At 36.9% G+C, this 26919-nt stretch overlaps 1 protein-coding gene across 1 annotated transcript in view; it reads right to left on the minus strand.

Moving 5' to 3' along the window:
- Positions 1 to 15067: 15067 nt before the first annotated feature.
- Positions 15068 to 26919, minus strand: part of MACC1 (MET transcriptional regulator MACC1) — a 32802-nt gene continuing 20950 nt past the window's right edge. Inside the window, exons 3-5 of the mRNA XM_072412547.1 lie at positions 19028 to 21066; positions 17743 to 17931; positions 15068 to 15927 (exon numbers count right to left, since the gene is read on the minus strand). Of these exons, the coding sequence (XP_072268648.1) occupies positions 15712 to 15927; positions 17743 to 17931; positions 19028 to 21066 (2444 nt within the window). The 3' untranslated portion in view covers positions 15068 to 15711. The remainder of the gene's footprint in view (positions 15928 to 17742; positions 17932 to 19027; positions 21067 to 26919) is intronic.

Here is a 26919-nt window from a genome sequence, read left to right on the forward strand (position 1 = left end):
GGTAAACAGGGATGCTGCAACCCTCAGAGCACTAATCCTAAAACCCCAATACTTCCGCGAGTGCAGCCACCGAAGGGAATCGGCCGAGCGCGCCCTCCTGCAGTGGGGCACCGCCTGGGATTGTAGGTCCAAAGAGCACCTCCTAACAGTAAGAAAGAAAAGATTGCAGCTATAAATTCAGTGGCAAAGCAGAAGCTTTTTTCCACCAGGGGGAGTGACAGAGGTGAAGAGAACTTCCGTCACCATGCACAGATCTGTCCAGTCTCTGTTACAGGTCATTACTCTGCCCCAGGACTTTCCAAAGAAATTGTTTGGGAGTTATGACATAAATTATTAAATAAAACCTAGATGTCTGCTGAAAGCAATATGGTTTAACAACCCTGGTAAACCTGTGCTAGGAGGGTGGGTGAAAAAAACGTTTATCCTAAAGTTCAGCTTAAAAAAGTGAGCTGAAATAATTATAGTGCTAATCATGCAAGGGTGAAATATAAGCCCCCCCCCCCCCCGAAAGTAAGCCCTATTGGCTTCTTCAGAGGGTGTGTCACGTGGTACACAGAGGGATACCAAGAGAAGGGAGAGAGCAGACAGTGAGCAGGAGATTTTCAAAGCATTGGAGCCAGGAGTGAAGAAATCGCAGGGATAATTAACCTACGGTACTTTGGTGTGACACTACAACTAATAGAAGGTGGGTTGATTCTCTTTTCAAAGGGTCCTTGGTAGTATTTCATTCATTAGCAGCATTGCATATTTATTGTTTTTTTTTGTGGTCAACAAACCTTTGGAAGTTTTGTTTCTGTGTCTGCATGTTACTCTATGAGTCATGTTAATTGTCAGCACATATTCTTGTTATGTTGCACTTGATTGCTTATGTGTATATATATTTATATATTTATATTTATATATATTTATATATATAATGGTATATATAAACATTATATATATTTTTTGTACATGAACATTTTCAGAGGTAAAATAAATATAAGACCCTGTCTTAGTTTCGGGGAAACACAGTGTTAGTAAAAGAGGCCCACATATATTAAAGTAAAAGTTAAATAAGTACTATGGTATAAAGTAAGTATTCACTGAGTTTAACATTTTTGATTTATTAGGCTTTTCTTGTTGACCTACTTTCCCAACAATAATGTGAGGGCCGCATTCACTTCATCAGGGATTGCCCGTGGCCCAGACATGTTGACATAGTTTGTATAGTCATAACATAGTTATTCTGTCATGGCCTGGCCTATATTACTTTTCCACATTATGTTTTTTAAGGTCTACTTATAATTAGTTTTGTATAAAGTAGGGAACAACTATTATTTTGGTCACTTTTTTCTTAATGTCTGTGAACCCATTATAGATCTACAGTGAAGTGATATACAGTATTTTCTTTCCCAGTGATAGTCATCCCCATCAAAGGATGCTAACAGCACTTGAACTCCTAATTTAATGATCAGATCTTCAAGAGGTCTCCAGCTGCCTGGTACTGTTCATGTTAAATACAAATACAAATAAGGAAAATATAACATTTACATAAAAAGGAACCAATTTGGAGGATCTAGAGGAAGAGAAACCAAATCAGTGGTCAGTGAGCTTCGGCACAGCATACTTGCCGATTATGGAACATACTTATCTGTTTTCAGCTTCCCTGCAGTGATGACAGGTCTAGTACCTGTCATCACCACATCCTAGGAAGGCACCATTTTTTCTGCCGACTCAATGGCACACTTCCAAGAAGGTGATGATCCATTTCCTTCATTACATGCCACTGATGAGGTAACTCATGTGCATTACATGTCTCTTTTTTCAATTAGCACTACCTCCTAACCACTTTTTGATGTTTGAGTCTACCTGATAATACATGGCAAATACATAAAATAACAGTCTCCGGTCTTTTCTTGGGACTGTCGCTCCCACAGGACAAACCTGCATACATCACTGTTGAGTTTCAATGACCATGATGGGTTTTCTCCTATCTTGTTGACTATCCTTGCACAGTACACTGTCCAGTGTTGACCTTATAGTTTTATTATTTTAGCAGAAATGTTAAATCCAAATCTAAGATTCCAGCAGCCACTTTACTCCATATGCTGAATATAATCTCTGACCTGGATGGTCAGAGCAGCTACTGACATTTTCATTGCCCTGTGGTAAGCAAGAATGTTGCTCTGTGAATGCTTCTGGTGTCAGTGCAATCATTTTGCAGTGCAAAACATTTTGGTTGGAGTTTGGTTTAAACATCTAGTTTGCCATTGCTGACACTTCATCTCTAAATACTAGCTGGCCGGCTGTCTGGCTGGCTTTGGCTTTAGTATGTTTAAAGGCTATGACCCAGAACAGATGTGCAGCAAGTGAAGTCTGGACTCTTGATCTGCATACTTGTTTCGGGTCAATAACAAATCCCTAAGAAATACACACCAGAATTCTGCCAAGAATTTAATGCTGTTATGATCTACCTACTTATTTCCTCTAGTGGAAAAGAAATATATGTATGCAAAGTGCACAAAATATCTGCATGTTTGGGTCACATTTTCTAAAAAAGGTTCATTCCTGTGTTCTCTAATTATAAAACATAATTTCTGCTATAATTCATGTACTGTGGATCATTCTTGTTGTGTTAGGAGACCTTTTATAATAACTGAACAAGGTGACCTGTGAAGTAACAAACAATAAAAGAAAGTAGTTTGTATTTTTCTATACAATTCCTACTAATGAAAGGTTGCTCGCATACAGCACTTACCACTGGTTGAAAAGGGCATATATATTAGAAAAATTACATGCTTCCACATAATCCCAACTAAATTGCTCTAAGGGTGAAAGTAGTAAAAGGTCAATATGAACTTCAATTCTCATATAGATGTTTGTACTATGAAACAAGAACTAAACACTTTCTGTATGGGGTGTGGGCTGTTCCCACTATGTACACACCAGCATACTTGAATAATATGGTACACTTACCTTTCACAGTGACCTCGTACAGTGATAACAAGTTTAAGGCATCATACACACGTTCAATTCATGATTGTTCCTGTGACAAAAGAATGATAGATGAACGAATGAGCGATGTACACACAGCGCAGTTCTGTTCTATAAAGAGAGGAGAGGGAAATTGAGCTAGTGGCACCCCACTGTGCACCCCTTCCTTCACTTGTATTGCATTCATTGAATGATGGGCATTCATAGATCGTCCAGATGGATCCACAAATTACATCAGGCAACCTCTGTTCACAGCAGAGGTTTTACACGAGACGAGCCCAACACATAGCCTTAGTTCAGTCGCTGTTCTGTGCCCCTCTGCCACCATCTCCTCTGGTTCCCGGTCCAGGACACTTTTTTATGCCAATGAGTAGTCCAATATGACATAATTACATGTGCACAGTGGTTATATTGTACCAGTCATCTGGCTCCAATCTCAGCATCTTACAGTTGGCCAAAATAAGTGAAGACTGTATACTACATTTAATGTGCCACAGCCAGTATATGCATAATGCAAACTGGTAGGAGTCAGGGAAGGACTTGGAGATGCCCACAAAATTTAAATGGTGTTACAATGGTCAATATATAAATCAGCGTAGCATGGCCTGTAGGTTTACAACCAATTCAAAGTAAATGCCCAATATACAACAAATATTACAGTTCTGAACTGTGATCAGATCTAACAGATATAAATGTGAGTCCCTAATGAATATATGATATAAAAGACAAGAGAAAGGATCTCGTAGGCAATGCATGAGTGCCCATGTTATCAGGCTTTTGTTTGGATCAAAACTTCTTCCCCACCCTACAAGTTAAGGAGAATGCAAAAAGAGGTTGATGCAGTTTAACTGGAAAATCAACTCTGAATGCAACCTGTATTTCCCCATTGACCTTAAGTCCTTAAGATGTTGATGCACCTCCAGCATGATTGCATTTCCAATCTTGACTAATTAGTATCCAGGCAGATATCTATCACCTTAAAAGCAGCAATAGGTCTAAACTGCATTTTTCTGCAAATAATATGGCCATTAATGAGCCAGATTAAAATCTTATTTGTATTTAAGCCATTGCCAGTTTTCTTGGACTGCACATTTATGAACATATGTTGCTCTATAAATAGTAGAACGCTGACAGAGCACCATCACTTTATAACAATGTATGAATGTCAGGAGACAGATCATTCAGCCATTGTTTTATAGCTTTGCTGTAACATAACAAGCACGACAACATGTGGCCAGTTACACACAAGATCAATAAAGGTTCCACAGATGCTACAGAAACAAAACAATCTTTTGTGTAACTTCTTAAACACTAAATCTCTAAGGAACCACACAGGGGTTCATCTACAGGAACACATCTAAATTTATTGAAGAGACACCAACAACTAAGATGAAAAAGCTCAATAAGTTTTGTTCGGTGTTAGCTTGAGCGCCACATCCACCTCATGGGACAGACTCTTGATGTACAGTACGTCCATTCATAAACACTACAGTACGGACACATGAAAAGAGAACTCATCATAAATAATTCAGCCCTTTAGGTACATTGTCAGCAGCATTTCCAAACACAGCAGCTCTTGTCAAACTTAATCAAACACCTACAAGATTTCTTTGTTTATGTGAGATGTCAGCGTCCTACAGACTCATTGACGTCAGTAATATCTGTGACAGTCACTGAACAGAACTTTCACAAGGAAAGGCATGATGAAGGCAGTGAATTCTTTACATCACAAGCACACAGAAAATATGACCCAGATTTACCCTAATGTCAGTGACAACATCCTCAGTATTTCGCTGCTTGTGTTTATTCATTATTGTGCTTGAAATTCGTATCTGACCTGCTACAATAAATGTTTACCTTACATATTTACTTATGAAAGTGCAAACTGAAGATGTCTCTAAAATAACTGCTCAATTATAGGCTGTCTGCTTCTAATCAGCAGTTTCCTAGCAAGTCATGCACCCTAATTTTGTCCAGACATGATTACGTGTAATTATACATTTCAAGCAAAACATATAGGAAAACGGTTCATTATTGATCTAAACAAACATGTTTTTGTGTAAAGTTATAAATTAGAGTAATTTTGTAGAATTAGATTAGTAATTTGAATACACTATCTGAATTGGTGTTGAACAAACAAGGCAAAGCATCAAGCAAGTAAATGTTCTCTCTCCTGCATGTTCTGTAACCACCCCTTCACTCTTCTGCTGCTCTGATTACTACTGGGGTGCAAATAAATATCTTTTAGGTATTAGTGTATTGTGAATTATTTACTACCCAGGGACCAAGGATCAGCAACAGTAACTCTATGAAAATAACACACCAGCAGCAGGTCAGCCTAATCTAACAATACAATAGGAACTGGGGACTGGGAGCAGAGAGGCTATAAAGTCCCAGCAACGGCAAGGCAGGATTGAGCCAGGGACTAATCTGCTCGTAAAATCCCCTTCAGCTGTGCACATCCTTAGCGTCTACACCGGGGATGCCGATAAAGTATATCTCAGGCTGCACGCCTAAAGGGAAGCAGGAGATGCTGCTATTATCTTGTGCTCCTTACTGCTTTACATGACATGTCTGGATAGAATAAACAGGGCATAAAACTGTGGTGGCACACATCTGGCCATATAAGCATCTCCTAACAGTCTCTCCCGAACTCAGATTTTCCTATCTTGGAAAGCAGGTTGTTGTTGAAGCTGTAAATACCTGTTCTGGCTCATTAATCTGCTTGGTTACCCTTCAGCCTATGTAAATACATTGTAAGTAAACAAAAAAGTTAAAATACATTTGGGGTATTTATTGCTGAAAATGTTTGATAGGTTGCAATAGTCATGCTGCTTCTTTTTACTCTATACTGGATCCCATACTTTCTAAAAAAAAAACTGACCCAGATCTAAAAAGTCAGGAGTTATGATCAGCTTGCTTAATTTATACAGTGAATCAAAGTTTAAAAGCCACCAAGGCAACTAAAATTTAGAGAAAGAGAGGTCAGTCGTGCCAACCTCCATGTTAGGAGACGCTTATCTGGCCAAATATGTGCCACAGAACCTCTTTTATTAGGTTTCTTTTGAACTATTGAACTATACACTAAAAAAAGTATAAGCGAGCATTACCAAACACCAATTCAGAGTTAAATCCAAATTTTCATGGACACAAGCACAAGCATATGCTTGGCAAGTGGAAAACATGTTATGTAGCTTTTAGACAACATGAAAATGACAGCAAAACTGTACGGACTCAAATTTTAGAACAGGGGTCGGCAAAGTTTTATGGGCACTAGGCCATTTATGGGGTGGGCGGGAGCACACTAGGCCAGACCCACCCTAATGGCTCCGCCCACCACCAGGGAACACCCCCTAAATTGAAATCCCCCTCCTCTGTATGCATTGCGGAGGAGAGGGATTTACCTTCAGGGAGCTCTTTCTATTTACCGCAGCGGCAGAAGTATCAACGCCGGCCGCGGTAAATAGGGGAGCAACTGCAAGGGGGCGGCTTTGGTAGTTCCTAACGCCCCCTGGTCAATCCACCGGTAACCCGTGGCTCCGGAGCATTAGGCCGGATCAGCCAGGGGGCTTTAGGTCGGAACAAACTACCGGCTAGGCCATATCTGGCCTAAAGGCCGGAGTTTGTCAACCCCTGTTTTAGAAGATAAGACAAACTTTGGTAACATAGTACTTTTGATCATTTGTAATACATTCTATAAAAATGTTATTTAAACTTTGATGATTTATAAATGTGACTTTTGTTTTTAATTTCATATCTGCTTCATAAACATCTTAAATGATATGATTCCTTTGCTAAAAAAATAAAAAATAAAACATCATATTTTGAGAAAACACAATATTGTGACATCTAGTTTCAAATAGATTTTCTTGAAAAACTGACACTAAACATAGCCAACAATCAATTTACAAGATATTGTATATCACTACATGCATCAGTAAAATGCAGCCAATCAGCAAACCTTAAAAAACTGCAAAAAACATTTGGACTAAATTGTCCTATTCCTCTCCACAGATAGAGTTACATATTTGGTTTTCCATATATCTGAAAAGCAATGTTCTTTACAAAATAGCAGTGTTTCCTTTCCAATAATAACATATCTATTACTTTGATGTAATACTACACAGTGTGTTGTTGGCAAACAATTATAATCTAGCTGGAGCTAATATTTCATTTAGCGTTTGTCATTTGGTAAAATTGATATTTATAACAGATGAAAATCAATACATGTCATTGCTATTATAAACATTGCAAGGAATAAAGATATATATTACAAATCAGACTATATTTCCAGTTTCACCTTACGGACCAGTAATAGGGTCTTTGTTATTTGTCTTATCTATCAAAGGCTAAAACCACTGTCTGTGTTTCCAATACCTACCAAAATCTTTAAAACCAATTTTAATCCACTTAAAGCATACCTAAACTCAGAATTTTCACTTTAGATAAAAGAGTAGACAATTATTTTTTTTTTTAGTGCAACACCCTTTTTTTTAAACAAAACAAAAGGGTGCAGCACTGCCTCCTTAATTCTCGATCATTCTTGGTGATGAAGAACGAATGGGAATGCAGAGCTTCCCGGGACACCTATGCCACGTATCCTGGGAGGCTCTTGACTGCTCCTTCTGTGCATGCCTGAGCATCTTGAGCAGCCACAGAATGATCCTTTTCATCAATAGGGAAAAAAATTACTGATCTCACACATGTGCAGTGAGAACGGCAAGTTTTTTACTAATCAATGTCACTTGATCCCGCATCTGCGCAGTGCCAAATTAGGTGACGTAGGAAGAAGAATGCAGATGAAGAGAGGAGAAGATGCCGGTGCCGGCGCTCCTTCTGCCTCGGGCCGAAGACGGATATCAGGACGAAGCGGGACCCAATGGAAGAAACCTCCGGACAGATGGACTGTTTATTTGATTTTTTTGTTTTGGTTTTACTTTTGCTTTAAGTGTATAAAAAAAAATCCAATATATGTTATAAACAAAAATGACAATTACATTTGGAATAAAAAGATTTTTAGATCCTGCCTATGGTGCTTAGTTTCCAGGTCTAGTCTGTAGACAGAGTAATGCAGATACTAGGGAATCTCTGGTGGCTTTTGCCAGGCAAAACAAGCTCAGTCCTTTCAGAAATATACACCTGTTTCTCTTCTTTTAGACTGCAAGCACTAAATCTATTTGTTTCCACATTAGTACCTTACAGCAGCAGCTAATAGAAGCATCTGGTGTCAAAACCTACCCATTACTGAAAAAATGCTCACCCCTGCACCTATTTTAGGCCCCTTTCACACTTCTGGTGCTGTGCCACATGCTCAACTATTCTTCCAAACACTCCTATTAAACTGTTAAGGAGCAGTTGGGATCCACTGTATGAAAGTGTTTGCAAGCAGTTGCATTTGTGTTGTAGTGGGGTTTTGTGTTGCCTCTGAAGTTGCAATTTCTTCTCCTCTTCTGTAAGAACTGCACCATTACCGCAAATGCAAGGGCAACACATGCACAAACGTTGACCTGCAGTGCAGTTCTGAACGCAAAGCAGCAGATTGATATGTGCCTCGGAGAAGCTAGCCTTTGTAGCCTGCTTTTACAAAGTTGCTATTGGCATATGCAAAGATACAACCCTTCCTTTGGTTTCATTGCCTGGCCTGCAGATAGCTCAATCACCAGACATTGACTTATTTGATAAAAGCTGGGACTTACCAAATTTCGACAATATGGGAATATTGCTGGTTGCAAAGGGCAATGTCAGGGTTAGGCAGGTGCTGATATCTGTCTTCTACTGCTATAAATGGCCAATTCTCCGTTATAAAAGAATTTGCCAATATACAGTATAATACCCCAACCTAGTTTTGTTTTAACAATAATGTGGTTGCAATCTGCTCTTTGTTTTCTTCTTTTCTGGCTGAAATTTTTAGCACCGTTGCTCATCTCTCAAGTCTGGACACACTGAGAAAATTGCTTGTTGCAAGTCTATGAGGGCTCACAGCACAGACAGTCAGCACTAAAGTACATTTTGTCCTTAGCAGGATGAAAAGGTTAGGTCTTGGCTATACTGACCTATTCTGGTTATGGTGGGGCAAATTCATAAACCTAATTGCAAAGTACGAATGTTCTTTGTAGCTATAGCATGAATCCCTTTTTTAAATGATTCTCTGTGTAATTCTGTGCGAGACAGGCACTGTGAAGCTTTATTGGTATTCAGAAAAAGTATTGGATTTCAATTACCATTTTGGTGTGCAAGCATTTATTATTTCTAGCATTTCATCTGACGTTAAAATACAAATTTAAGACCCTGCTTCAAGGTACATTCTTGTCATAGGTATACATATAATAATTCATATCTGTTATACATATATAACAGATATGAATTATATCTGTTATTATCAAAGAAATATCAATGTGTTTTCACATGTAGCAGATCAATGTGTTTTCACATGTAGCAGATCTAAAATTCCACACTGCAAAGTTTCAAGTATCCAGACAAATACTACCAAAAGACCATAGACACACAATTGTCATATTTATTTGACATTTTATTCCTTATTCAATACACTGAAAGTAATAAAAAGTGTAACTATTATGAAACTTTTTTTTCTTAAAGGGCTCCTTTATGACTTTTTAACCTCCTTTAGTCACACGCTAATTGTTTTTTTTTATGATGCATGTATGTATTCTGTATGTTTTTTTTATTGCATTTTACCTTTATCTCTTCTTTCCCCCTTCTCTTTTTCCCTGTTCCTCCTTTTCCATAATCCCTCTCACCCATTTTATGAATGTTGAATTGGTGTTGAAGCCTTGTATTTTCTTAAACTTGTGGGTATGTTTTATCAGAACATTATCTACCCCAATCATTCTTTAGATTTCTTGATATACCCAATTTGTTTCTATATTAACATACCATCATGTTTTGATCATGCCTATGATCTTATTGCCATGTGATGTACTTATCCGCACTGTTCTTTTATATTGTTAGTCTACTGTTTTTTGTATACTTTCTTATTGTCTTTTCAATAAAGTTTAGTTCTAAAAAAAGTGGTACACAATAAAAATAAAGAAACAGCATTCACTACATTACAGTCTTGTCAATTGTTTTGCTTATTTAGGGCACCAGCTATATTTTACCAGGCTGTACATGGTGACAAACCAAATCATACAAATCACCTAAGGTTTGCCTATTTATACAGGGAGAAACCTGGATGAATCACACTTATATTGTCACACAATTTACGTGTACAGGTGAAGGCTATCACATGATTAATGCCAGATTTCCTGGTGACTATCCATAGTACCATATGGTAACAACCATATGGCATCAACACTTCTTTGAGTATTAAGTAGTCATATTTTAAGCAGCAGTGAATAGTGAGTCTGTAGTTTGTCTTCATTTCTGCCAAACTAAATATTTCACTCGGATAAGTATGATAAAACTTTCAGGAGAATGACATTCTGTTCATCTGATTTCCTCATGGAAGTAAATATAAAATCCAGCTTTTGGAACAATATAATCATATTTTATCTTGTATGTCACAAGCAGAGTTAATAGTTTTTGAATGACAGAGGTATTTCTTAATCTTGATAGATGCTTCACATTGTTACCTGTAGCATCATCTGACCCGAAAATATGTTGTGTTACTCCATGTTGTTCTGGGGAAAATGCTGCACGTGAAGGCCTCCAATGCAGGGATCTTCGCTTTTGTTCATGTTTTGATTTTTTTGCTTTTTTTCTAGCTATGCTGTTACCTCCTTATCATTACAGTCATCAGTAGAGGAACAAAGCCCAGCCTCCACCCAGAGAGTAATCTTTGCCAAGTGCAGAACACAGCATGTTAAAGCAGAGTTAAAATGTGTACTTTTTATTAATATATATATATTTTAGATATACATAATTTGAGTATCACCCCTCTTAAATGAATCGGTTTACCTGCCCCAGGGGTAATTATACATAGAATAGGAATAGTGGTGTTTGTGAATATCTCATCGTATGGCACGACTACTATTAACTGCCTCCTCACCATTCCCTTTGGGAACTTATGTTGAAGCCTTTATGGTCTTAGTAAGTACATTTAACCCCTAAAAAATCATTACCACTACCCTGTAAGTTCTGCACAGACTGATAACATACTACAGTCGCTTTAATAATCTCTACCTATTCCCTGAAGAAGCCTACCGGTGAAACGTGTTGATTGTAGATCATCTACAAAGAGCCTACAAGCAATGACTAGTTCTTTGATCTCTACTTGTGTGCAGCTTCCACAGTACAGGTCATCATTTAAAGAAAAATATTATTTGGAACATTGTAGTAACAAACACACACACAAAGGAAATAAATACAAATAACCAGTAATAAATATAGGTTAAATACATGTAATTATTTTATTAAAAAATATATTATTTATTTAGAATGAGAATAACTTTATAGAGAGTTTAAAAACGTTTACACAACCATGTAAAATAGATCAAAGATTAAAATTGTAATTGACATGTTAACACAAGCTGACCTCACCTCTAGAAATTTGCAAATCCAGAATTAACATAGATTATTTGCTCCTATCTTAATTGAATAAATTATTAAATTAATTATTTGAATGAATTAAAAATCCTCTCAATTTAGGTATGAGGAACACAGGAGTACTGTGGCTGTGCTCATCATGAATGAATGCAGTCGTGGGAATCATCCTGTGATGATTCCCACGGCTGCATTTATTAATGAGCACAGCCGAGGTACACACACTGACAGGAGGATTACTGTGAATGCAGCTGTGGGAATTATCCTGTAATGATTTCCTCGATCTTCCAATGGGTCCACGAAATCGGTTAGCTGAAGTTTTGCAGACCCATCTGAAGTTCGAGGAAATTTTCGTGCTCATCCCTACTTACTAATCTAATACGGTTCATATTAGTACTTAATACTGTTCTACTGTACTAACTAATCAAACACTGGAACCTTGCTGACAGGAGAGCAGAGTAAGCAATGTGACTTTTCAGTGGTGATGCTGCTTTCCTGTCCATTAATCCATCAGGGGCAGGACAACGGCCAAGCTGTATTGCTTAACTACAGGAAAAATAACAATACAATGACACACCTTGAAGACATGTCTGAGTCACAAGGAAGGTCAAACAGAATAATATCTCCCTTGGCAGATACAACAGTCGGCATATATAGATTTCAACTGTGAATGTAGCTGTTTTTATTAGGTTTTTATTAATAACATGTCAATGGGACAACCAAAGTTGCTGCTCTTGGGTCACTAGTTAGAGACCGCAGTCTTATTCATATCCATCTGAACAAAGCACGAAATTTGACAGAACATTACCCTGTATTACAAACTGTAGGCTCCTTTTGTAAACCCCAAAAGTGCATTTCACTTCATTTCTTTATTTTGGCTTATTGTATTTACAGTTTAAAGTTTTGTTTTTTTTGTTCTATCTGTTGAATAAATGCCAAAAATTATCTGGTAATAACCAAAAATCTTGTGAGTTGGCCTGTACTGACTGCTATCAGTTGCTTGGATTACTAAAGACCTCCCTACTATGGAGTAGCACACCAAAAGCAGGGCAGTGGGTGTGGGGACCCCGAGGTACACCAAGCTGTAGGGTGCCGTAAAATTTACGAATGGATTGGGTCACCATACCGGTACTGGATGAGCTCGTCTACCACAGAGTATCACAACAGAACCCAGCAAAAGGAGACTTCTTTCTATAAACTACCCTGGTCTGTGTGCTTTCATTAGATGAGCCACTATCCTCTCAGGGGTCTGGAAAAATAATAGGACACAATCCTTCAAGTGCACACACACATTTTATGAAATTGCATGTCCCTTTATTTGTACTGGGGATTATATTATTTCATGATATAAGAATTTTTTATTACTGACCATGCATTGTTTTAATGATTTTTGTTTATTTCAAATATATTGTCACAATTGCTCGTTTGATGCTCATTTAGTGAAATGATTGCCAATTTGTTGCCTTGCATATTGAAACAATTTTCAGTTTGTCGCCCATGCATTATATGCTCATTAGCAACCCTTCTAATTTTAGGAGAGTCAAATTGTACCTATGTGTTGTTGTGTGACTGCTGTTTGGGGAATCATATTATAACATAGGGCAGCACAGCTGGTTATCACTCTTGCCTTTTCAGTACTAGGTAACAGGTTTGAATCTTGGGCGGGACATTTGCTGTAAGGATGTCCTCCCTGTGTTTGTATGGGTTTCCTCTGGGTACTCTGGTTTCCTCTCATATCCCATAAAGATGCAGCTTGGCATCTCCTAACAATTGCCCTTGGACTGTGGTAATGACATATGACTAAGGTAGATTAGATTGACCAATTAGATTGTGAACCCCTTTGTTGGACAGTTAGTGAGATGACAATAGACTTTGTAAGGTGCTGCGTAATATGTCTATATAGTTATTGTCATTCAAAGGTTCACTAATAACTATTCCTGTAAGAAGGCTGCTTTTAGAAGCTACATATTCCCCTGTCACCTTAACAACCTGCATTGGGAGAAAGAAAATGAGAATGTGATTAGATGGTAAAGCCAATACAAAAGAGTTTAGAATAACAGGGACTTTTGTCTTCGAAACTCTTATACACCAACATACTAAATATTTGTATATAGATGTGTATGGATGTAAGCCAAAACTCCTCACCTAAACTATTTAAACTTACTTGTATCATATAATAAATATTGTATACATAGTTGATTTGATTTAATCTGTAGCTCCAGCAGCCTTTGTGCTACATTAAACACCTAATTCTTCTCAAGGCTCAACAACACAAATAGATATCCCTGTTTACAATCTGTTCGGATTCCATTCCAAGAAAAATAGAGTTCTATTTACTTTCCATATACAAATTATTGAATTGCTTTGTACAGACACTACCTGAATGTTGTAGCCACAAAAAGACTTAGTTGTACTGCAATTGAATCTTTGCAGGCAAAGATGCCGCTATATTCGATATTAAAGTAACCTTTGGCACTTGCAGAGAACCTGAAGAATTATGGAAATTGATTTTATTGGAAAAACTGCTGTACTTTGCATAACATTTGCAAATGTGAAACCATTGCAGGGTGAAATGTGTGAAAGTAATGGTCTATCTCCATGCCTTGGATAATGACATATATTGTATACTGCTCTTCAATTAGCAATGCTAAAGCTTCCTGATCAGCAACCGCTGCTGCATTCTCTGCAATATAAATTAAATAATAAATCAAACAGAGGAAGCACCCACAGTGGCAAGAAGATCTAGGAACTCAACCCTGAGATCTTATCAGAAGAATATCTGAAAAAAATAGGGACATGTAGTGGTTAAACGCCTAATGTCTACCATTAACTTGAATATCTATCTTGGTTGGGTTGACTCTTTTATAAATATATGTGAGTAATAACTGCAATGTTAATCACTTGTGTGCCCCTTGATACATAAGCAGATTGGTGCCAACTACGCTAGAATCAATAGTATCCCCTGAAAAAACCAAATCCGACCAGTTAAACCAATGGGCACCCACTGTCATTGCCTTGATCCTGTATGAGAATATAGGAGCAATCACACAATAATTGTATATATAAACTACAGAAACACACATGCAGTATATTCTAAATACCTATTTGTCTTTAAATGCTGGTGGTACCCAAACCCAACCAGTGCTTCCTTGGTGAATCTTAATCCTTTAGTTGAAATTATTACTCTGTTAAAAATTAGATTAATGTATATAAGCTTTCACAAGTATCTTGGAGTTGGTTGTTTAAACATTTTTATATATCTTAAATAGACCCCTGATCAAGCAGACATTTTAATTTTCTGCTAAATACTTCGGGTCAAAACTTTATTGAGATTATATGTTATTTGCGGTTTGTAAATATTTTAAAGTAACATTGTTCCTGGCATGTTATAAAAATTGTGAAAGGAATTCTACAATGCTTTTAAAGTGCCAATTTTAATTATTTGTTATGCTTTCTTAGCATTGTCAAAATGCAGAAATCAACCAATTGCTATGTGAAGTAACAATGAACCCATCTTGAATGTTACAATTTCTGTTCTTTCTGTAAAAACACTTTCAGATAAAAAAAAAAAAAAAATCACATACATAAAATATTTTGTTCTAACAAATATCTTTTTATGGACATTATAAATCACTGAAGATTTACTAGCTAGACTGCATACTATGTGCAGAGTAATCTTACATTTCTGTAACAAAAACTGGCATCATAAATAAAAAAAAAGTTCATTTACAATAGATTATCACATTAAACATAATAATACAATGCATATGGTAACATCACAGTTTCAATATAACGTACATGTTGCAACTTTTTTTTTACTTTAGTAATACATTAGAAAGAAATATTAGACTTATATTTATACACAAAGAATATAAAAAGTTAAACAAGGTTAAAAACACTTTTCTAAGAAACTAAAAATAAATATATAACTGGACAAAAGGACACTAAAACGTTGTGTACTTGGCATTTATATACAAAAGGCAAAGTATGTCGCTGCACTAGTCACTCTGTAATTTTAGAACACTGTTTGGGTTGCTATGGCACCTGCCTGCTGGAATGTTGCTAATGACACTGATATTATACAGCAAAATAAAATTAGAACGCACATAGAAAAACCTAAGTAACTACATAAAAGTGGCAAATGTTACTGCTGGAAAATCATAAAAATACATTTATGTTAAAATCCAAAAAGGCCTGTTTGTCTTTCAAGATAAATAAACAATAAATTGATGGAGTTCACAATTCATCTTCTGATTTGGTAAATGAAGTCGTTCGGAATATCTCCAAACAGTTGACAAAGATGAGAGCTCCTGTCAGCTCTCTCCACTGCCGGGTGACGGGATATTTCATCTTGTCCAATGCACAATGCAGGTCTTGGAGTACGTCTCTGTAACTCTCTCCATAGTGAGCAGCCCAGGTATAGAGAAAGTCAAAGGCAGGCTTCCACATCATCTGCAAATATATATCAAAGTTAAAGGTGTCCAATATAAAATAAATCTGGTATGAAGGAACTGCTATTGTTAGTCAGCATGCAAAACAAGAAGGTGGGGGTCCCATGTTGTCGGATATTTGCACTGGGTCACTAACAGTCAGCACGACAGTCCTGCAACTAGCATTTTCAGAAGGCCAATAGTAGCAGAATCTGCATTTCTTGCATGACCAGTTTCCTTAAAAATAAAATCAGACTGCTGTTTTAAATATGTGTTCAAGAGTAAAATCATGTATTTGAATTTACAATCGTAAGGGTCCAAATACATTTCGTACCATGAGTGTGCACATTTTGTATGTTTTTAATGTGATTTTTTGATTTGTTGGAACAAATATAAATCTTTGTGACTTTTAACAAAATTATAATGATTTTCTCACTTTTTCATATTTCCTTTCTACTGTTTTTAATATATAAATATTTTTGCAGTCACACCACGACTAACAAAACCTTTTTACTCTGTTTATTGGGTATAAGCGAAAAAGAACTCAACTGTTGGTTGAAGGCTTGGTGAGTACTTTGTATCAAGCTGGGAAAGAAATTTCATATAACAAAATATTTTCATTCCCTTTTGGTAGGAACAGCCCTATCCAGTGGTAGCAAAAGGTGTTGTGGAGAGTATAGATTTTAGTCAACTGTACCAATATTGAAAGAATGCATCTTCTGTAATTGATTGCCCTATTAGATAAAACTGACAGATACCAGTATATGCTTAGTTTCTCTAAAATTGATTTTAGCGTGTAACAGAGAATTGTGCTCTATGGTTACAGTACTATTTTCTTAAACAGTCCACTGTAGCTTTTTTGGAACATACATTGGAGGATAATCACAAGTGTACAAGCATGTGTAACCAAAGATTTCACTACTATCTGAGCTGCTTTTAGATAAAGTGGAAAACGACAAATAGGCATTTTATCCAGACAGGAAGTAAGAGAAAATCTTTCTAGCAAAGTCAAAGATTAAATGGCCTTTTTAGTAGGTTCAAGTTTGATATTATAGTGGGTTTAACTCCAACCTCTGCCGTTCACTGTTTCCATGCATTTCTGCAGAAATTCTAGAGGACGAACTTTAAAGTGGTAACTAACTCATGGCATGGACCATTCCTCACCCTGGGACTAGCGACCTTAAAACCAAGCTTGCTGAACCTGGACCCCAGGCATATTAACAAACACTAGAGTAGAAGATGGCTGGAAACTCCAACAGTTTTTTTTTTTTAAATTGTCTGTGTCCCTAGTGCAGGTTTCTTTACGGAGTTCCATATGGCAGATGAGCAAGAGGCTCCAGTTCTCCTTATTTTATCTAAAAAATATTTTGGCTGGACTTACCGTACATTCCAATATAACTTGAATCTGCATTTAGTACAGCTGCAAAGTTTCCTGACCAATCCCATAATTTTTCTTAGTTGTTACTTTAAATTTAGAGCTAAACCTTGACCCTGGACTTCCTAGCACATTTCAGTGTTCCTGGCCATTAGGGGGGAATTTCCAGGAAAACTGGGAAATAATTATTTGACCTGAAAGCTTATCAAAGAAGGGCCTTTTTCACTTGCAGTCTTACTGTAGGAGTAGAAGTTTTATATATTTTTGCGTAGGTTTATGCAGTTTTTTTTGTTGTGGGATTTTCTAGAATCTATAAAATTGAATGAACATTACCATGTTACAATGTAAATAATGAATACATTCCAAGCAGCAACAACCATAACTCCCACATCACCCAATACACATACCCTTTATTTACTTGCAGAGTAAAATATAAAACCACATGTGATTTCTTTGGTGTACCTGTAAACTGACTTCTCCACTCTTTCCTTGATGAGGGATTTCATAAGCTTCAATCTGTTGCTTTGTAAGTCTGGCCAGCTTCTCAGCCAGCTCCCTCCAACGTACGCCCAACTGCACAGCAGCAGTCAGAATCACTGTGTCTTGTGTAAGACGGGCTACTAATGCTTGACAGTCCATCTTCAACAGACCCTACGTACAAATATGAAAGTGGATAACATCAGTGGACAGAAAATAAAGACATGATTAAGAAGATCATGAAATTGCAGAGCTTTGTAACATTAACGTGTCTCCCAGAAAGTTGTATGTGTACAGGTTAGACCAGTTGTCATATAGATAAATCTATGATGATGCTGTAAATACCTTGACGTAAGTAAATAAGTCATTAGCTGCAGAAACCACCCAGGGAGTATGCACCTATTGCCCCCTATGTATGACCACACATATGCATAGAATTCATATAATCCATAAATATAACTGCCAGCATCGCATCTACTGATGCTATGTGAAACTGTTAAAATATTCAGCAGTCACTGTTCATATAAAAGAATTTATGACTATAAAGTACGGAACATGCTCTGTCTAAAATCCTCTACACTAAGTCAGAAGCATTTAGTGTAGACATTCAATGATGGCTTATATTATGATTTGAGTCGGTTTTGTTCTTGGAATATTTTAATAACACTATTTCTGGCCTTACATGCTATGGGTTGGAAGTACATTTGATAAAATAGGCAAGGTAAAATTTATTTCTTTTTCCCCAAGGTGAAATTTAAAGTCTTAGTTGCAGATGTTTTCCTGCAAATTAGAAAAAACAAATATTCTGCCTATGGAGCTTTGAATAAAATACACAATTTCAAGTAAGCCAGGATGACTTTAAAAGTCAGGAAGTGATTTGGAAGATTGATAAACCCCATAATTGCCGATAATATTGTCTAATTTATGCCCTGGCAGTGTATGACCCTATTCTCATAATGCAATGACATATGAAATATAGTACCATTTTTTAAAGTTACATCACATGGTATGGGAATCTTTCTCCATAATAATTTCACCTTCTTGTAAATTAAAAAAAAAAAAAAAAAAAAGGATCCTCTATGGATCATGCTTATTTTTTGGCCAAAGGTTAACATATCTCAGAGTTCATGTTTTACAAATGACATTTCACAAGGTTCTAAGAGCATATTTATTTATTCACTAGCCCTGTCAAGCAGATTGGAAATATTTAACCAATTAATCAAACCTCAATAAATGGTTTTAGCTAAGTTTGTAGGCCAAAAAGACTTACCATAATAAGTTCATAGTGAAATTTCCTCTTTTTGGAGTCAGCGTGGCAATCTTCTTTTAGTCTTTTCACTACAGCAGCAACTCTATCAGACTCTTTTGCAGGAAGTGTGTGACTGAGATCATCCAGGGACAAATGGCTATATCCTAGGGCATCAGCTAAGCATCTCCAGTCATATACTTTATCTGACACATTTGAGAGAACCGATGAGTATATGTATGTTAATTTTTTATATGGCAGTGCTATCTGTTCCAAAAGCATCTTAGTTGAAAAATGGATATCTGAAAAGTCAATGACTTGTTCTTTGGAAATAATTTTTACATTTTTGCAATGGACCAGACCAACCTTCCCCCTTAAAACTCCCACATACCACTCTTTCATCTTGTTCTGCCCAATGGCCTTTACTTTATCCTCACCAAGAAGTGCAATTGTATCTCCTTTAAAATATTCCAAGAAGTAGTCAATCTTTTGCTGACGCAGAACAGTTTTTAAAGTCACGGCAAAGTTGTTGATCTTCAATGTTCTATCTTGGAATTTTGGATATTTGATAGTATGGCTAACTGGCAGAATAGGCGTAGACAATATTTCCTTGCGTTTTTGTATACAAGTCTGATTTTTTGGTGGAATTTGTATTTTTGGTGCAGGATTTGGAGTGGAAACTGTGAATTCTGATATAACCAATGACTTTTTAGAATCCTTGACATGCACTGAAAAAACAAATGGACAAACTTCTTGACCTCCTGCCAAGGAAAAGGGAAATTGAGTCCGAAGAGTTTTGCCTGTCTTCAACTGTGATTCTTTGATTTCTTTATTATTATCCACTGCTTTGATTGAAAAATTAGAGTCACTTGTATCAAAATCAACAAACATATCTTGGATAGGGTCAAGAACAAACCGATGTTTTCCCCATAGCTGGAAAACCAGAGGTGGCATATTTTTTCCCCGTCTTTTGATGTCATCAACTGTAAGTTTATCTGGAGTATAGTTGTGTCCCATAACTGCTAGGACTGTAGTGAAGGCTGGGTGAATATGTTTGGGCCCATACACAGCCACCGTTACACTCTTCTGGATGTAATTATAAACAGATTTAGCTGGGCTCTGGGAAGATTTGACTACAGCTGCACTCACAATGTATGTGACACGACTCAAGATAGGCAACTTGATTTGTAGCATGTTATTGTAAATGTAACCATGTGGAATTTTTTCAAATGGGCCTTCTTTGGTATAGCTATAAAAAGTTGCAATCTCTGTCATGACTTGGCTGTATGGATCTTTCTTTACCTCAGCTGCAATTTTCATTTCCAGCAAGAGAGCCTCAAATGTATTAATGTTGCTTAATGTTATTTCCAGAAGAGGACTAACAGTAGTTGATAGGGTATTGTTCAGAGATACTGGTGGATCAAGAAAAGCTTTTAGGGAGATGTCCTGAAACTCATCAGGACTTACATGACCTTCAGGGACATGAATGGTAATATGGGAGTTAGGAAGCTGAACAGAACCACCTTTGTGATCTAGTTTGCAAACTATGTGTGTATCTGTAGCTTGTGTTTGTGCCCACCCAGGGCTTTGGCTTATAATGTCCAAATCAAGGCATGATCGTGTAAGCTGCCTATGACTCAACCAAGCCATCTTATATGCTTCCCGGTCATTTTGGAGCCATTCCAAGTCTGGTGCAAGAATCTGATCATCCAGTTTTGGTGTCCTGGATTCCTTAACATCTATATCATCCAAGTAGGAAACACTTTTAGATCTAGCAGATCTGCTTGCCGGTGAATTTTCCAGAAAACTATCTATAACAAGTTCATCCCCAGAACTTGATATGGAATTTTTTTCTGAATCTCTAAATAGCATGTATGGGTCCTCTTTTAGGATAGATACGTTTGTTTTTGAAAACGTATTAGCTTGAACTACGTCATCCAAGAAGGGGTTGGATTCTGAAAGTCCATTCCAAAAAGGGTTGGCACGCTTTGTAGCAGTCTGGGCATGGTCATTGAACACATCAGACCAGTCAATAAGAAGATCAAATTCCTTTCCAGTATTTTCTGTACAATAAAACAAAAAAAAAAAAACAGTTGATTTAGAATACAAAAAACTTCTTGGTAAAATTATAGTGTATGCAATACAAATATTGAACCTTTTTTATCTGGTCCCTTTTGGACCATATACCATTAAAAGCCATTTGTTCTTTAAGAGAATATAACCTGCTTTTTTCTGCTTGTGATGAATCATTATCAGTTACCTTGTTTCTAGTTTTTTTCATAAACCCCCTCTTTTTACAGATACAAATCAGTGAGTACTGTTCCCCTAAAGTTCGATAATGACCAAACTATCATGTGAAACTAAAGAAATTCATGAAAACATAAAACAAAGCAGCTACTGCACTGGTAATTTTTAGTTTTCTAAGCATATTAGCTGATTATAAATTAGTTGAGTCACATGAATTCTGACTTTTGAAGACCTGTCACCTTTCCTGTCACAGATAAGTGAAGTTGACTCTGAATATATAGTTCATCTCTATAAATTTAGTATAGAGTAGTAGAATACATGCATACCAGATGATACAGCAACAAGAATCTGCTTCAGGTAATAACCAGATCCTGGGTTTTAGGACATCCTAAAGAGGGTCAACAGTAATACCTCCTATTAATATTACACAGTATTTATATAGCGCCATCATATTATGCAGCGCTGCACAATGTTCATACTCATATCACTAGCTGTCCCTCAAAGGGGCTCACAATCTAATGCCCCTACCTCAGTCATATGACCTTAATACAGTCTAAGGCAGGAGTGCCCAACAGGTGGATCGCGATCTACCGGGAGATCGCAAAGGTAATGAGAGTAGATCGCAGAGCCCTGCCTTTCAAAATAAACTCTACTGCACAGAGGAATTATTAGGTCCAAGTTTTTATTGTTGATAGATCATTTTGACTTGGTCATTTTAAAAGTAGCTTGCATGCCAAAAAAGTGTGGGCACACCTGGTCCAAGGTCAATTTTTTTTTGGGGGGGAAGCCTATTACCCTAAATGCTTGTTTTTGGAAAGAAACAGGAGTACCTTGAGGAAACCCACGAAGACACGGGGAAAACCTGCAAACTCCAGGTAGATAGTGTCCTGGTCGAGATTCGAACCTGGGACCTAGTGCTGCAAAGGCCAGAGCGTTAACTTCTGAGCCTATTCGCATTGCCTAAAAATCTAATGAAGGCTAAACCCTGAATATAACATGGCTACAAAGTATAATGCAAGTGATGTCTACATTCAGTCTATGGTATTGTTTCTTTGACCATGTAAATTGCTTGTGTGGCCACAGTCATATTTAATAGCATTAGAATGCATTACACTTGAGGATAGTTAAGGGAATACTGCAAAACACAGAAATGGGTACTGAGCGGTAATCAATTTTTACTGGATATTATATTCCATATTGCATCTTAAGCCCATACCTATTGTTACATGATGTTATACAATGGAGCAACATTTATCTTTTGTACTTACCTTTTTTTTAAAAGACTACGCTTGAAAGCTCTATGAATTCAGCAATGCTGCTAATTGATTTATTTTATAAATAATTTTTTTTAGACAAACCAGCATTATACATACAAACATGTAAGAATAATCATGCAACAGTCAGATGCAACAGAAACATTTTGCCTTCATAAATGTTATAACATTAGAAATTGTAACAGTTAACATCCGATGTGCCTCAATACTTTTTTGTTTAAAATAAGTAAAACAAAATCAAATAAAGGAGAGCTAGAAAAAGTTTGGGGGGAAGAGAATGTAGAATAGTGTAGGGTAGGTATTTATCATGGCGTGTATGTTGGGTATTTAACAGCATGATAATAAATATGGTAGATGACTGAAAAGCACCTCAAAAATCAAATAAAGCTGACAATTCTGCATTTTCAGCTGTATTTTGCGGTGGTACAGATATCCAAGTTTATGTAAATTTCTCTGCTTCACTATCTCCAGATGCCATCATTTCTTCCATTTGGTAGATATCTGTCACTCGCCGTAGCTATTTGCTAATGGTTGGAGGAATATCCTGTTTCCAGCATGCTGGTTTGCAAGCTTTGGCAGCATTCAATAAATGCCTCACCAAAGACATGAAGCAGAGCCAATTCAGGCTTCCCCCTGATATTGACCTCAATAGGTTGGTTGATCAAGTCTGCAATGCTGTTCCAGAAAGGGATTGTGCATGGGCAGTCCCAGAACATAAGTAATAATGTACCTGGAGCGGACTTACATCTCCAGCAATTTGGGTCTGCTTGAGGGAAAATCTTTACTAGTTTTGCTGGGGTTCTGTACCACCTAGTTAGCAACTTTTATTTTGTTTCCCGATATTTGTTACAAATGACTGCCTTGTGACTGAAATGTAGCATAAAATCCTATTCCAAGTGTAGTTCCAAGGTCTGTTTCCCACTTATCTATAAAATACAATTTGTCGGGCAAGTATATTGATCCTAGCCGGTACTTTAAGGATTTTTGCATGCACGCCATTGCATTGTTTAAGTTAGCAGAATCGTACCTCAACTTCTTATCCAAATGAAATATCCCTTTCAAGGGAATAATTACCTTTGGTAAGTGGACAGCCTATTTCCTTTACATTTATCAACCATTAAATTACCATAGCTGAGCTTTCAGTTTCAATGAGTTTTTGATGACCAGGACTCAACCTGACAATTTTACAACCAGGCCCCTGCCAGAAAAATGCCCTTACTGGCCTGATAGCGTCCCAGAATGTGGTAATGAGGCCTGGTAATAGTTTAATCTATTTTTCCAAGCCAGTCAATACACACTCAAATGTGTAAAATATGTCTGTCTCCTAAAGAGTAAGAAAGAATCAAATTGGTGTATATTTTAAAATAGAAAACTGTAAGCTAATGAAGAATTTAATTAGCAAATGTAGAGATCAAAATTTTATGCTTCTCAAACTTGGCAATCCTTAATATTCGGCATTTAAAGCAATCACATTTTGTTTCAAATCAATTTCCTGCAAGTGTAGTTGACTTCCTTGCGAAAAAAAAAAATTCTCACTGTTTCCAAACTAAGGACAATCATTTCAGGCTCAATAAACTAAGCTATAGCAATCATTAATTTTAGCAGAGAGTCAATGAGATGTAAAGATAACTAAGGCTGGGTCTACACGGACGGTTTTAAAAACGCATGTAGACGTTCTTACCACGTTTATATGTGTTTTTTTGCACTTTTACAAGCGTTTTAAAGCTGGTCTTTAAAATGCTGAACAAAAATTTATAATGCCTATGACGCGTTTTACTTTTAATGATGATTTTACGTAAGCGTTTATTAACGTTTTACTTTTAATTCTTTTAGGGAATGAGTACAGGGTTACATAAAACCCCTTACTCATTCCCTGAAAGGGTTAAGATATGTGTAAAAAAAAAGTGGGACGAGGCTTTAATCTTAAAGTATTTTATTAAATGTGCGTGTGTTTGTGTAACTAAACTTTTTTATTTGACAGGTTATCCCACAATGACAGGATGTTTCCCACGGCTGCATTTATGACATGAGCACAGCTGTGGGACTCCTCCTGACAGTGAGGGATCCCGGGGCACTAGGCGTTAAATGAGGACAATGCTCTCTATTCACCTCCAATGCTTTGTGATTGGCTGAGATTTTCCGTTTCTCAGCCATTCAGCAATAGACTTGAATGGGAAGACTTGTCCCCATTCACCTCTAGTGCTTTGTGATTGGCTGAGAAAAGGTAAACCCTGCTTAAGCATCATCAGGATTTCCCTTTCCTCAGCCAATCAGGGAGCGGAGCTTCACTCTCCCGATTACTCCTGCAGCCCTAGTGGAGCTGTAATATGTGTTCGATATAGAACACATCACAGCTCCTCTAGAGCTGCAGGAGCAATCAGGGGAGCGGAGCGGTCAGCATAGCAGAGCTCCGCTAAATGCTCCACTAAAGCTCATAAACATGCCTCAAGGAAACATCCTGGTGTAGATTAGCCCATTGGAATGCATGAGAATTTCAAACTTGGGCTTTTAAAGCCTCAGGTTAAACGCTGGGGAAAACGTCCGTGTAGACTAAGCCTAAAGCATCTAATAAATAACAATCACTATGGCAAATTACACATGTATATGTTTACATCCCCACAATAGGAAGAGAGAGGATAGTAAATAAATTCAAGAAATCCAATCCAGGTTTACTGGCTCACCCAAGTTCACCATGATAGTCTATATTCTCCCATTTTGGAGAGCTTTAGTAAATTAGGCCCAGTGTGTATTGAAGTGATAGTGATAATAGAAGGGGCTGATACTCCCAATAGAGGGATGACTATGGAAAACAAGATGGGAGTCCAGTCTTCCATAAGTAGACAAAAGTCTTAGAAAGTTCAAAGGAACATTCCATTTGATTATATAGCATGCAGATGATAAAAGTCTCCCATTAAAATGAAGCTGTGGTGATACCACACAACAAAAACACAACTGCATGGCAGAATGGGCACCATGAGGGGGGCATAATACACCATTTCTCTAATCTCTTAAAAACATCTGACCACATGAACACCTACACATCTACCCAGCTATTATGACCAGGGCCTTTTATATATTGTATATGACCCAAAAATGTTATTGCTGGATGTAGGGTATTGGTACACCCATGCTCCCAAAGGGCGGGGGCTTACTTTGAGAGGGACAATAGAAATCTAGGTAGTAAAACAGCATTTCTCTGTCATACTTTTATTCTATAGTGTTCTTCCCTAGGTTACTTAGTAAGGTTTTAGTGGAACCTTTATATTTTGCAGTGTTATTTCCTAAACTGCTTATACATGTACAGTATTTGTACATTGCTAACACATTACCAGGTATAAAGATTTCTTTCTTTAAAAGATACATATCAATTTCACATTATTAGCAGCACTGTAGTTTTACAAATCTGCCAGTTAGTATAATTGTAATTGAACTGTTGCAACATTATAGTGAATTGTACAGCTGAAGACAGAACAGTCAGAGCCCATATAGAGGCAGCTAATATAGAGTGGCATTGATGCAAGCAGTTTTCTTTGTCACATTTCCTTTAATTGAATCCAATCCACATTAAATATTAGATTTTGTCTTTATGGATGTTGGCAAGGAAAAAGCTGACAAAAAAATTCAGTGCTAAATAAATCATTACAGGGCTGGAATGTTGTTATACTACAACATAAATTCATTTAAACCCTTTTGAAGTTAATGATTTGTTAATACGAATGTTCCAAGGAGAGGTTTAAAGTCCACTTACAAAAATATGTTTACATTAAAATGTATTTACTTGATGTATTAAATACTAAATGTAATACATGTATTTACTATTTAGCTAATAATTAAAACACAGTGGTAAACATTTATGTAACGAAGGCTGAATCTGGGCATATGTGGCTTAATATATTTAAAGTAAACCTATGGGCACAGTATGGACATTTACCTTATTACATTTTTAACAAGCAGTAAATAAGTTTTAAAAAAAACAAAAAATAAATAAAATAAAAAAATAAACACATAAAAAAAACTGCAATGGCCAATCACCAATATCCACTGGAGCTGCAGGTATTTAGAGCAATTCATTCTTTAGGTTCATAACAGGAGCATTAAAGTCTTCTCAGCAGTTCAGTATCCCCTGCTAAACCCTCTTGAACTTCTGGTCCTGGTTACATTAGAGAAAGCCTACAAATCCATAACAGTGTCCTGCCATCTTCCTAGATGTCATTTTCAGTCACCCTGGGTAGCCGGGATGAAATTTATTCAGTCTATTCAAGCACAGGGAATTGCCAGTTATCAGATCCACAGGACGAATATGTAGGTAGGGCATTGCCTGCCCCATTCTGAAATAATGCTCTGTCTGATCCAAAATTTTGTGGAAAGTGGAACTTTATGATTATTTTGATAGTT

Source organism: Pyxicephalus adspersus, chromosome 5 (assembly GCF_032062135.1).
Source record: "Pyxicephalus adspersus chromosome 5, UCB_Pads_2.0, whole genome shotgun sequence".
NCBI lineage: Eukaryota > Metazoa > Chordata > Amphibia > Anura > Pyxicephalidae > Pyxicephalus > Pyxicephalus adspersus.